This window comes from Pristis pectinata, chromosome 1 (assembly GCF_009764475.1).
Source record: "Pristis pectinata isolate sPriPec2 chromosome 1, sPriPec2.1.pri, whole genome shotgun sequence".
Classification (NCBI taxonomy): domain Eukaryota; kingdom Metazoa; phylum Chordata; class Chondrichthyes; order Rhinopristiformes; family Pristidae; genus Pristis; species Pristis pectinata.
The window spans coordinates 44,603,613-44,616,834 of NC_067405.1; the positions used below are offsets into that span (position 1 = coordinate 44,603,613).

The 13,222-nt window shown below is 36.3% G+C and overlaps 1 protein-coding gene across 1 annotated transcript in view; it reads right to left on the reverse strand.

Moving 5' to 3' along the window:
• slc25a12 (solute carrier family 25 member 12) overlaps positions 1-13,222 on the reverse strand; it is an 84,916-nt gene that overhangs the window by 13,648 nt on the left and 58,046 nt on the right. Inside the window, exons 12-13 of the mRNA XM_052027390.1 lie at positions 10,363-10,415; positions 6,285-6,365 (exon numbers count right to left, since the gene is read on the reverse strand). Coding sequence (XP_051883350.1) covers positions 6,285-6,365; positions 10,363-10,415 — 134 coding nt within the window. The remainder of the gene's footprint in view (positions 1-6,284; positions 6,366-10,362; positions 10,416-13,222) is intronic.

Consider the following 13,222-nt stretch of genomic DNA (forward strand, 5'->3'; position numbering starts at 1 on the left):
TTGTAACATGAGAAATGTAGCTTTCAAAAATGTGTACAATAAGGTCCCATTTAATAGCAATGCAATTAAGGATCTGATTCTCTTGCTTAACTGGATTGGTTCAGAGAAAAATATTGGCCACCTCCCTATGCACTGATCATCAGGGTGAGCTGGATGCATATGCTGTACATTGAATTTTATTCCAGGAAGCAGTAATGGTGGGAGCATAGTAACGTGAAGGCACTGGAATTGTGGCAGTGTGGTGTCATTGTTATTGTCGAATGTTATTGGAAATTGGGCTCTTTGGGGGCAAGAATCCTATTCTGCAAGTGAAAGATCTGAAGATACGGTAACCATTAGAAATAGATAAAGTAAGGCTAGGAATTAACTGGGGAATCTTAAACAAATTAGGTTCAATATAAAAACAGAAGACAGGAAACAAAGAAAAAAGGCATACAATGGCGAAATCTAAATTTATGTTAAAAAAGAAGTGATCTAGATGAACTGAAGAGACAAGTTGAGCATGAAGAGGATGTATAATGGTGAATGTAGAAACAAAAGACAGTGATGGTGAAAGAACTGGACATATTTGTGTGAAATTGAGTTTCCAGGTTGAGTAATTAAAACTTAAATGGCAGATTAAGAAAAAGGTAACTGACATATAATAAATAGAACAAACAAATCAGGTTGAATGTAGGAAGCAGATTAAAAGGATATGAGCAAAGACGAGTGAAGGATTTTGACAATATGCACGAGGTAAAAGAATGGCTAAAGAACAGGTAGTCATTTAAAGAAGAAAATGTTAGTATGGAGGATGAAGGACAAACTAAATACCAAATTGTATTCAATTTTAGATGGAAAAGTGTGGCACTGGGAATGAAATAGTACAAGAGGATAAAACAATATAATTTAATGGAAAATTGTAAAGTAGTAGCACTGAAAAGCTTTGTGGAACTTAGAAGTGGAAAAAGCAGCAGGTCCATGCTTTAGCTGTGATTAAAGGGGAAGCTGAATAAGTACGAGGGAAAATAGGAGGAAATACTGATAAGATCAGATGAAGTAGGATAAACTTAACCCTGCGGGGAAAAATATTACAGGCCGAACCAATTGGGCTGAATAGCCTTTCTCTGAGATGCAATTCCAAGTACAGTAAAACTGATAATCTGCTATCCCGTTCTTCAGAAATCACGAATATTTGGCATCTAGCTATACTCTCACCATCTTTTGTTTCTACATTCACCATTATACATCCTCTTCATGCTCAATTTTTCTCTTAAGTTCATCTAGATTTCTTCCTTTTCATTATAAACTTAGATTTCTCTATTGTATGCCTTTTTCTTTATGTTTCCTGTCTTCTGTTTTTATATTGAACCTAATTTGTTCAAGATTTCCCAGTTAATTCCTAGCCTTACCTTATCTATTTCTAACGTTTCCAATACACCTTTTAGATTTATTGGGACCCCATTCCCATGCATCTTACAAACTCACCAGGGCCCTGCTTCCCAAACATCTGTTAAACTCACCAGGGCCCTGCTTCCCAAACATCTGTTAAACTCACCAGGGCCCATTTCCCACACTCCTTTTAAACTTACTGCAGCCCTGCTCACACACACCTTTTAACTCTCCAGGACCCCTTTCCTACATTCTCTTTAAATGCACAGAGGCCTCAATTCCCACACTCCCTTTCAACTTACTTGGGCACCATACCCATGCTCCTTAGAAACTCACTGAGATTCAGCTCCCACACATAGAACAGTACAGCACAGAACAGGTCCTTCAGCCCACAATGTTGTGCCAACATAGCTAATTCCTCCTACCTACAGATTGCCCATATCCTTCCATTTTCCTCTCATTCATGTGCCCATCCAAGCCCCTCTTAAAAGCCACCAATGAATTTGCCTCCACCACACTATCAGGCAACACATTCCAAGCACCCACCACTTTCTCAGTTTAAAAAAAAGTACCCCTCATATCTCTTCTGAACCTACCCAGTCACCTTAAATGTTTACCCTCTGGTATTGGATCGCTCAATAATGGGAAGAAGATATTGCTTGTCCACCCTATCTATGCCCCTCATTATTTTTTACACTTCCAATAGATCGCCCCTCAGCCTCCGCGGCTCCAGAGAAAAGAGCCCAGGTTTGTCCAGCCTCTCCTGATAGCACATGCCCTCTAATCCAGGCAGCATCCTAGTAAACCTCCTTTGCACCCTCTCTAAAGCCTCGACATCCTTCCTATAGTGAGGTGACCAGAATTACACACAATACTCTAAATGTGGCCTAACCAGAGCTCTGTAGAGATGCATCATAACTTAACCTCACCAGGGCTCTGTTATTAAGCTCCTTTTAAACATAATTGGGTGCTGTTCCCACGCTCCTTACGAACCCATCAGGGTTCTATTTCCCAGTACTCTCTTTAAACTCACCTGGTTCACCAAAAAGATTATTATGCTGTTACATCTTAAGATTATTATGCTGTTACATCTTAAAAAGGTGAATTTAAAATGGCTTGAGTTATTAACAGGAAAACATCCAACAGTCCGGGAAATCTGGCAGTCTAGCTTCACCAAAGTCCCGAGTTTGCTGGATTATTGGAGTTTTACTGTAGTTTATTTTCTCAAAGTCAGAGAAGAAATAAATTGTGACTACAATCTTATAATCACCCTTGCATCTAGATCACACTACCAGATTCATGGGTTGTCACTGTAACACATTTGTTCAAAACTATGCACCACACTCAGCCTAATAGCAATATAGTGAGAAAACTTCCCTAATCCAGTATACAGAATGCACTTAATCCTTAGAAAAATACAGAGATAGGTAGTATGGATCTGTAAGAATAATGCCATGTCTGAAAAATTTTACCTAGTTCTTTGAGGAAAAATATGGCATTAAGGAAAAGGCACGAGTTTTGTGTATATAGATTTTAATGGAGAGACAGAGGACACTATAAGAATATGAAGACATGCTGGAAATACAAGTCAAGTGAAATTTGAGTAAGTGTCAGTATTTGGGGAAATAAAAAGTGTATAGATCCAACAACTAGTAAATTAAATGACTAGTGCACATCAAGCTCAGAAGTAACAAAGACTGCTCAAAACATGTTTTCCATCAAATTGTTTTTTCCAATCTATTCAGGAAGTCATAATTTGAGACCCATGGAAATAAGGTGTAGCTTCTTGGCACAGATGATATAGTTCTCAAACTATCCACCCTTTTATTATTCAGACTACCACTTCTCTCAATCAGTGAGGATTTAAATCCATCTTTATTGAAACATATTAGACTTTTCTTCACAGTGAACTTTTACATGTGTGAGGAAAGGTCTTCTTGAGTACTTCCTTTGAGATCAAAAATGACTAAGCAAAACAGCAGATTAGGTGGAGGAATTTTTGTGTTGCCCTAGTAACAGCAAAAGTCCCCCAGAAAAAAGTTGCAGTTTGTGCACTGACCACTATGTAGGTTCCTCCTCAAGGAAGATCTTGACTATTGAGCATTATTGATAATTTTAGTGAGATAATGGAGATAAAGTGAAACGAAAAAAGAATAAGACTGTTGCCATGAAGTGTGATAGAAAATAACAGAATAAAATTCTGCAGGAAATACAACAGAAATTATGCATTTGATACAATATGCATTTTTCATGTGACACCAAAATTGGTGGTGTAGGTCTTCCCCAGCTTAAGAACACGCAACTTATGTACAGCTCGTACATACGAAAGAGTATTTGGGAAACTGGAGGTATGATTTGCTGGCTGCTGCAAGGATACAGGCACCTTCTGCCATGTGGGAACTCTGTTCATGGCTGCATTTCCGACTTGTGAGCTGTTTGGATTGCGAACAATTCACAGGAACAGAACCCTGTCGTAACCTGGGGAGGACCTGCTTAGTGGACAGTGAAGAAGATTGCCTAAGGATACACCAGGATATTGATCAATAGGAAAAGTGCGCAAAGGAATGGCAGATGGAATTTAATTCAGGCAAGTGGTTACTGATGTATTTTGGGAAGTTAAACCAGGGCCAGGCAGTGAATGGGACAGCCCTAGGGAGTGTGGTTGAAAAGAGAGACCTTGGGGTACAAGTACACAGCTCACTAAAAGGAGCAACACAGCAAGACAGGATGATGAGGAAGCCATATGGTAGGCTTGCCTTCATCAGCTGAGGAATTAAATACAAGAATTGGGACATCAAGTTACAGTTGTACAAAATGTTGGTTTCACTGCACTTGGAGGATAGTGAGCAATTCTGGTTGCCACACTGGAGGAAAGATGCAATTAAGCTAGAGATGGTGCAGATGTTTACATGGATGTTGCTTGGATTGGTGGTCTTAAGTTCCAAGGAGAGATTGGATAGGCTGGGTCTGTTTTCCTTGGTGCCAATGAGACTGAGAGAATGACATGATAGAGGTATATTAAATTATGAGAGGCAATGATAGGGTTGATAGCCAGAGTCTGTTTCCGACGGTAGGGTTGTCTAAAACTATAAGGTACATGTTTAAGGTGAGGGGTAGGAGGTTTAAAGGGAATCTGAGGAGTACATTTTTCACACAAAGAATAATTGGTATCTGGAATAAGCCACTGGAGGCAGGAACAGTTACAACATGAAGAGGCATCTGGACAGGTACTTAATGAGCAAGGCAGATGGATATGGAATTAATGTAGGTAAGTGGGATTAGTGCAGATAGGCATGATGGTCAGCATAGATGTGGTGGACTTAAGAGCCTGTTTCTATGCTGTACAATTCTATGACTCTATGTATCAGCAGGTAAAGTGCTGAGGTAAATTAGAAAATATACAGGCCGTCACCTGGTAACAAACAGCTTCCATTTTTGTAGATATCCATAGGTCGATTTAGTCCACAAGTCGGAAAGTATACAAAATTCATTTGATGTGGCAATCATACCTCCACCGTATTGTGATGAATGGCATCAAAAGCACATAAAACTCATAAGAACAGTTACTAAAAGTGGAGAGAAAGGACACTAGTTCTGCCATTGGTAAGAATGAATGTATGTACGTATTGTATAACAAACTTCTGAATTTAATAATATTATGGGAGCTTTTTCATATGTCAGGGTTCACAAGTTGGGCGTTTGTAGCCCAGGGACAGCCTGTACTGCTTTATAACATGTTATATACAGCAAATTTAACTAACCTAACAGGTAAATATTTTACTCTGAATCAATTAAAAAATAGGTCCACTGAGGAGCAAAACTGAATAACTAAAAAGTCGTGTTCAATTGAAGTCCTGGAAAAGATTGAAAGAGAACTTTGAAACAGTGGAGAAGCAGGATATAAATTTGTTTTGTGACATGAAAAATATGGTATTTAGCTTCCCACTGGTGTCTTGTTGGAGGAAAGCAGGATGTGCAGCTGGGAAGAGGAGAATGTATTCCTTTAAGCTGATTTTGTTCAACTGTGGGGCTAAGGAAGTTGCTGCTGAGTGTCAAGATGGAGCCATACATGAACACCACTTTCACATTAGCAAGCATATTACTAATCCTGAGCTTTGTTGTTTAAGAAGCATGTATGGTAATAACCTAAGTCATCAGGGACAGGAGACTTGTCTGGAAATATTGCCTGGAAGGTTGCCTTGCCAATCACATATGAGCCCTCTACACGATGAGCAAACCAATCACGGGATGGAACCAACCTCAGGGTGGACCATGGTTGACATGGACATGCACGTGCACATACACACACAAAAAAGGAAATCAATAAAGCCCTTAAATATCAAGAATGTGGACTACACTCAGTGTGACAGCACACTCAGAATAAGGTCACCATGGAGCATCACAAGGGAATCATTATGTTCTGATCAGGGGAAAATGACTGGAAGAAAAGAGAAACAGAAAGGAAGGCAGCAAAGAGCTGGAAATTTGTTGTAGATATAGATGAAGGTTTAGGTGTGTCAAATAAATCAATGTGAATTGATATGTTGAATTAATTTATATCCAAATCAAAACTCCAGTTTATGTTTACTCATAAAATTGACAGTTTTTATTTTTATCCTCAGCTGGTAATAATTCAGTAAAATATCATTTTTGTTATATAATTTAAGGGCTAATATGCTTACTACAGCTGATTACAACTCTTTTGCCAGCTTTTATATAGTGGTTTATAAGCATAAGTTCAACCTTAGCCAACTTTATTAAAAACATACATTAGGTTTAAAGTTATAACTTATTTTGTATAACAATCTGCATAAAATATTAATTTGCCAACTCATCTGAACTTCAAAGTTCCACGATTATAATATTCTCAATACACATTGCAGAAATGTAAAATCGTCGTATAACATACTTACACAGCCACCAGCCAGGATTTCTGCAAGTACAGGAATCGAGCCATCTCTTTGAGTGAACTTGTCTCTCACAAAATCATTTACCTGTTTAAGGGGAAAATGGGCAATAAGAAATGTTATTAATAGGACAATGCACTCACATAAGATAGCATACTTTTAATTGAAGAACAAATTCCTCTTCCATCTTCACCTTTACCAAGTCTCCCAGCACCACATCCTTCAAGCAGGCTGTGGCACTTATCGAAAGAAGAGAGTGCTCAACACTAGAATTTCCCTCACATTACCTTCTTCCAAGAAACAATGAGCCATGCTGCAACTGAGAGGAAAAAAATTGCCATTCATTGGTTGTGTTTCTATTAACACAACAGAAACGCCCATTACTTTGTGTGATTTAAATTGCAACCTGGAGTAATGATTTTGTTTTACTTCTTTTCAAGATGTTTACTTCACAAATTAAAATATTCTCCATCAAAAAACAAAGTAACATTAATAAAGCAGGATACAACAAGATGAAGTATTTGTCATGTATACGTTCAGATATAAACATAGTTTATTCATGCAGTGGGAGACATGTATACTGCCCTTTTAATAAATGTATTATGATCGACTGATAGTGCCCATTTGAGCCATCCTAAAATTACATGGGTTGCTGGACAGTTTTCATTCACAGACAGAAAATATGTTATAAAATCCAAGAAATGGAACCAAACGCTAAGGAGATTGATCCCTGACAGATGATATCAATTGAAATGCTGAACTAGATGAAGAAACAAACAAGATTCATATGTTTTAATTAATTATACTTCCTTCATTAAATCCTAAAAATAACTCTACACATACAGTGAATTCCAGAGTACTCGGTCTAAAAGTACTCATAAGGCATGAAGGAAGCAAAGACCAAGAACCAGCACTTAACTGTCAGGTGGTAAAAATTCCCTTACAATAATAAGGTGCTGAAAGATAGATTAAATAACTATACAGATTCATAACCAATCAAATTAATTTACCTAGAAATGTAATGTATAATCTGAAAAAGTAAAATTTACTCAATAATTTACCATTGTAGACAGATCATATTCATTTAAAATATATGGAATTGAGAATACAATCATATAAACTGTAAGTTGACTGAGAAGTAGTTGATTAACTAACTCAGAGCCAAAAACAAGATGCTGGAGGAACTCAGCAGGTCAGGCAATATCTCTGGAGGGAAATGGACAGTCAAGGTTTTGGGTCGAGACCCTTCACCTGGAATTTGAACTCAGACATGATTCAAAATGGTGTATAAATGCAGAGATTTCATAAATGGAACACATTGAAAGGAGGGCAAAGAATGAGCTAAGAATAAAAAATCATTGCAGGGGGGTAGGAGCTTTTGTTTTCTGCCTCTAAAACACCCAATTTATGCAAGCTTGACACATTAAGTACTTAAAGTTTTGCCTCATGTTTCATATAACATAGTGCAAATTAATGTATCAAAACAAAACTTAACTGACTGAAAAGTAGTTACAAAAGTAGACATGTGGCAGAGCACACAGTGTGACTGAAGTAGAGTCTGGACAAAGAAAATGTGCCAAGCAAATAGATCTATTGTCAATATCTGTACCTCAGATCTCTCAGTCATGAGTCAGGGATTCCCACTGGTGTCAATAATAGTCTAGCATCAGGTTGGAAATAATAAGTACATGTACAAATTGGTACATCTCAACAGTGGATTAAAAAGCAACATCAAAGGGATTAATAATTGGCCAAACTTAGCACTTGCAATAACCTTTCAGGAAACATGCAACTAGCAAACTAGGATGCCCATAGCAACTGACATTAAAGGCATGAAATCATGGAATTGCATAGTTCAGAAGCCATATTGCCCACAGGGTCCGAAAAATAACTCAAGCAAGAAAGGATTTCTCTGTGTTTTGCATGTGGCCATTAAAATAAATTGGGTTGTGCTAGAGATGAAAATACAGTCTACACAATTCCCTGAGCTTATAGACCAATTTTTTTTTTAAAAAACCATTTAAGTATTTACATTGACACAATAGAACATGTTTCTTTCTAGATTGAAGGAGCTTGCAGAATAAATGTATCATAATTTAAAGTTTTAACCAATTCCAGAACTATAATTAAAATGAATGCAAGATGAAGTTTAATAGACAGCCTAAAACATCACGCTGTGGGAGAATTGCTGATTAAAAGCCAGCTGCTAGCATCTGCTGCCTACCCATTCAACAAAACGTAGCAAACCCTAAGATACAACTGCTTGAAAAAATATTTGAGTTTATCAAATACCAATTAAGGTTCACGATGACAGAGGATGGGAAGGATATTGACACATTTCAAATTAGTTATTCGAGGTAGGTTATTAAACAGAATCCTTCAGCAAATCAATATGAAAAATTCCATAGTTGTAAAGTGCATTCTGACAAGATGTGGCTCTCAATTCAAATTAAGAAAATGGTAATAATATCCAAGAATATTTGAAATTTTATATCATAATGAATCCAGTTTTCTGGAAAGAACAAATAACTTAAAGTCAGTATTCCACAGAGTGCATTGGAATTGCTACCCAGAGAATAATATTTGCTTGGCCAATAACTATTCTGTATCAATAGAAAGGAAGTGATTTCCACCTAGCAACTGAGGCAATCTGCTAAAGAAGTACAATTGGTTCTGACATAAGGCAAGCTGAAGAAGAATTAGGAATCAGATTCATAATTTTGCACTTGAAGAATTGAGATATCGTGGAATTGAAGACAATTTATTGACTTGTCTAAGGAATTAGGAGGCAGGGTGCAGAGATGATGGACAAAAGCTCAGATTGCTGGAATGCACCTTCTTGGGTCCTGCAAGAACCATGCTAGAGTTATAGTATTTACAGAATAAATGACTTAGCCAATGAGATGAAGTGCCAGTTATGCAGGTTTGCTGATTATTCACTAAACAGTGCTAACAGTGTGGATGGCAGAACTAAAAATATTAAAAGATATTTAAAAGCTCAACCACCCAACATCCCAATGCACCCGTTCCCTGCCTCAGTACCTGATTATTACTTGGAACATGTGTAACTTTTTCCAGTTCTGATGAAACATTATTGACCTAAAAAGTAAACAGATGCTACCCAAACTGCTGAGCATTTTCTGGTATTCTAGCACCAAAAGTATCCTATTTTTCAACTATTTTTAAGCTTGTTCAAAAATTGGCAATAATGTGCAAACAATTAAGACCAGTCAAAGAAATTCAAAAATAACTAGAGTCCCATTTTTTAAAAAAATGTGGTTCAGTGTATCAACAGTTGGGCATCTGCTGTCCCTATATTAAGCTATAGGTTGGGTACGGTTTCAAGAATCTGAGGTGGGAGGTCAGGTTGTTGAAGGGAAGGAGGCAAGAGGAGAGGGTGAAGTTGGAACTTGTGGAAGAAGAGCAAAACACAGAAGTCACACAAACGAAAACTTAGAGGCATCCTGTCAGGAACTGATAGCTCTAATAAGATTTTTGAGGAAGGATCTGTTTATTTTAAAACATGCCCTGTAATCTAATTCAAATATTACAATATTGTGACACATGTTCATAAAATCCTAGTTGAGTTATCAAAATTTCTGCAATAGCAAAGATGACTAATTAGTGATTTATAAACATATGAAATAAATGCTCAAATACTACAGTAATTAATTGTCCTATAAGTTAAGAAATTTATAAAAATTAAGTATCAGATCATCTGTTTACAGCAACAGTGTGAATAAAATGGGTATGGACAATGGAAAAAAGAAAGTGTTCAGTTTACCATACACAGCCTTAGTAATAATTAGCACTCTTTGGCTACCTCACTAGGAACATTTTGTAAGCAACTTTCAGAAGAAGAATAAACAACGACAATATAATTAGTTTTGCTTTTGAGAAGTCAAATGCAAAAGCACTATTTATTCCTAAGTACAAGCTATACCTACATACCAATGGAGAAAAACACAATTACCTTCAAGAGGTGAATAAATTTGTAGAATTTCTAGTTATTGTATTATGATGCAAACAGCAAATAAAAAGAACTAAATGAAAACAAAGAATTAAATACAAAATAAACACTTACAGTAAGTTTAATGGCTTTCTCCGGAGCAACACCCAACAACTGTGGTAAAAGACCTAAGGGTAAGAGAAGTACATCTTTGGTAATAATGTAAAGTGAAGACAAATTTGGCATTTGAATATCATCCACATGAAGATGTTATAAAAGGATTATTAACTGAAAAAATATTAATTTTATTATTTGATAACAGAATTTAACCAACTCACATTGCAGTATTTGCAAAAGTCTTAAGCAAGTTTAATAATGGAGCCGCCTCAAACTCTATTCTTGTAATTCCACAAGCTATACAAGTCAAAATTCTTTTATTTTCCTTACTGAAAGGTTTTACACAAATCTGATGATTCTTTCTTTCTTTTTCAATCTTTTTATTAAATTTCAAATGAATATACATAACAATAGTGATTATACACATGGTGCGAAGAGATCGGGATAACAATAATAACAGTTGACATATACACTCACAGGGAGTAAAATATATAATCTGAACCTCCCAATCTCTTACTAAGTGAACATGATAAAAAGAATTTGAAAAAAAAATTAATTATATGAAAAGAGAAGCCCAAAATTTTAAAAAAATAAACAAAAGCAGACCAAAAACTTCAACAAAAAAAGCTGGACTCTTACTTCTTTGGTTAAAAAAAAACATTATTATGTTGTTAGCTCCGCTCCTCTATATTCAAAGGTTATTGAAAGGGATTCGAGAAAGGGATTCGAAAAAGGTCTGCTTACATCATATGGAAATACTGAATAAATGGACTCCAAACTTCCTGAAATTTAAGCGAAGGATCAACAGTACCACTCCTAATTTTTTCTAAGTTTAAACATGTTATAGTTTGAGAAAACCATTGAAATGTGCTAGGAGGTATAGGATCCTTCCATTTAAATAGAATGGATCTCTTGGCCATCAATGTAACAAATGCAATCATACGACAAGCTGAAGCGGATAAATGGCAGGAATCCATCCTTGGTATCCCAAAAATTGTAGTAATAGGATGAGGTAAACCAATATTCAATACAATTGAAATAATATTAAAAATGTCTTTCCAATATTCTTCCAAAAGAGGGCAGGACCAAAACATGTGTCAGGGAAGCCACCTCTGAATTACATCTGTCACATATAGGATTTATATGGTGATAAAAACGGACTAACTTATCCTTAGACATATGGGTCCTGTGAACCACCTTAAACTGTATCAGAGAGTCTAGCACACATTGAAGATGTATTAACTAATTGGAGAATTTTCTTCCATGTCTCTATAGGTAAAGGTATCTGGAGTTCTCTTTCCCATTCATTCTTAATTTTATCAGGTGTCTCTAGACGTATTTTCATAATCAGATCATAAATTATTGCTATCAAGCCCTTCTGATAAGGATTAAAACCTAAATTTTTTTCTGTAATTTCAATTTTATGTGGTATCGGAAAAGTAGGTAAAATAACTTAAAAAAATTTCTGATCTGTAAATATCTAAAAAAAAAGTGATCTAGGCAAATTGTATTTATTAGACAACTGTTCAAAAGACAAAAGATAATTATATGAATAGATCACAAAAGCATGTTATTCCCTTCATTTTCCATAAAGAAAAAGCTAAATCAATTCTGGATGGTTGAAAGAAAAAATTGGATTGGATAGGACTTGATAAAATTAATTTATTCAATCCAAAAAATTTACAAAATTGAAACCATATTCATATTGTATGTTTAGTTATTGGGTTAATCATTTGTTTACTTAATTTAGTAAGTACAAAAGGGAGTGATGATTCTACTATTGAAAACTGAGATCCAAGAACAAATTTGAATTAATCTGTGCTATGGATAAATGATTGTCAAGTCTCTTATTATCCTTGATGGTCTACCACCAATCTATTTTGTTTTTAAACATCAATCCACAATTAAGTTGCCTTTAGATATTGCATTGGGTGCACAATATCGTCCTTCAATCTAACAGATCATCATTTAATTGGTTTGGGAAAAAGCAAGGAGAAGAGAGAAGGACAAGGGACAGTTCTGAAACTATACAGTATATTGCTTTATCACTCTGCTGCCAGTTTCTTCTAGATTCCTATCTTGTTAAAGCCGTGTTAAAGCACCATACCAATTGGGAGAATTCTATGTTTAATTCTGTATCTTAGCTAAATAAGCTATTCACTGCTGCTATGCCAGTGCAAGTACAACAATTTAGGGTGGCACAGTGACACAGCGACACAACTACCAGAGCTGCTGTCTCACAGTTCCAGCGAACTGGGTTCAATCCTGACCTCTGGTGCTGTCTGTGGAAAGCTTGCATGTTTTTTCCCCTATGGCCACAAGGGTTTCCACTCACTTCCTCCCATATCTTTGGGAGGTTAATTGGTTTGGTAAGTTAATTCGCCACTGTAAGTTTCCCTGAGTGTGTAGACAAGTGGTAGAATCTGAGGAGAGATGATGGGAATGTAAGGAAAGTAAAATGGGTTAGGGTAGAGTTAGTGTAAAAATGGGTGCTTGATAGTCAGCAGATTTAGTGGGACAAAGGGCCACTTGTTCTCATATTCTCTTATTCTCAATCATTTTGCATGCTGAAGAAGAAATTAGGGATCCAAGTTAGAGGAGATTACAGCAAAAAAAACATAATCAGAACACACACTGCAGTCATGTTGAATTGCGGACATCAATCTTGGGATTTGTATGTTCAACATCCATGGAAGGAAATCCAAAAGTTGCTGTAGGTTTCATACAGTAATGACTTTGGACACTAGTAATTTAACTGTCATGATAACTGCAAACTCTGGATCAATATGTGAAGGGGCCAACGGAGCATGCACGGTACTGTAGCGGTTAGTGTAATGCTATTACAGTGCCAGCAACCCGGATTCAATTCCGGTCACTG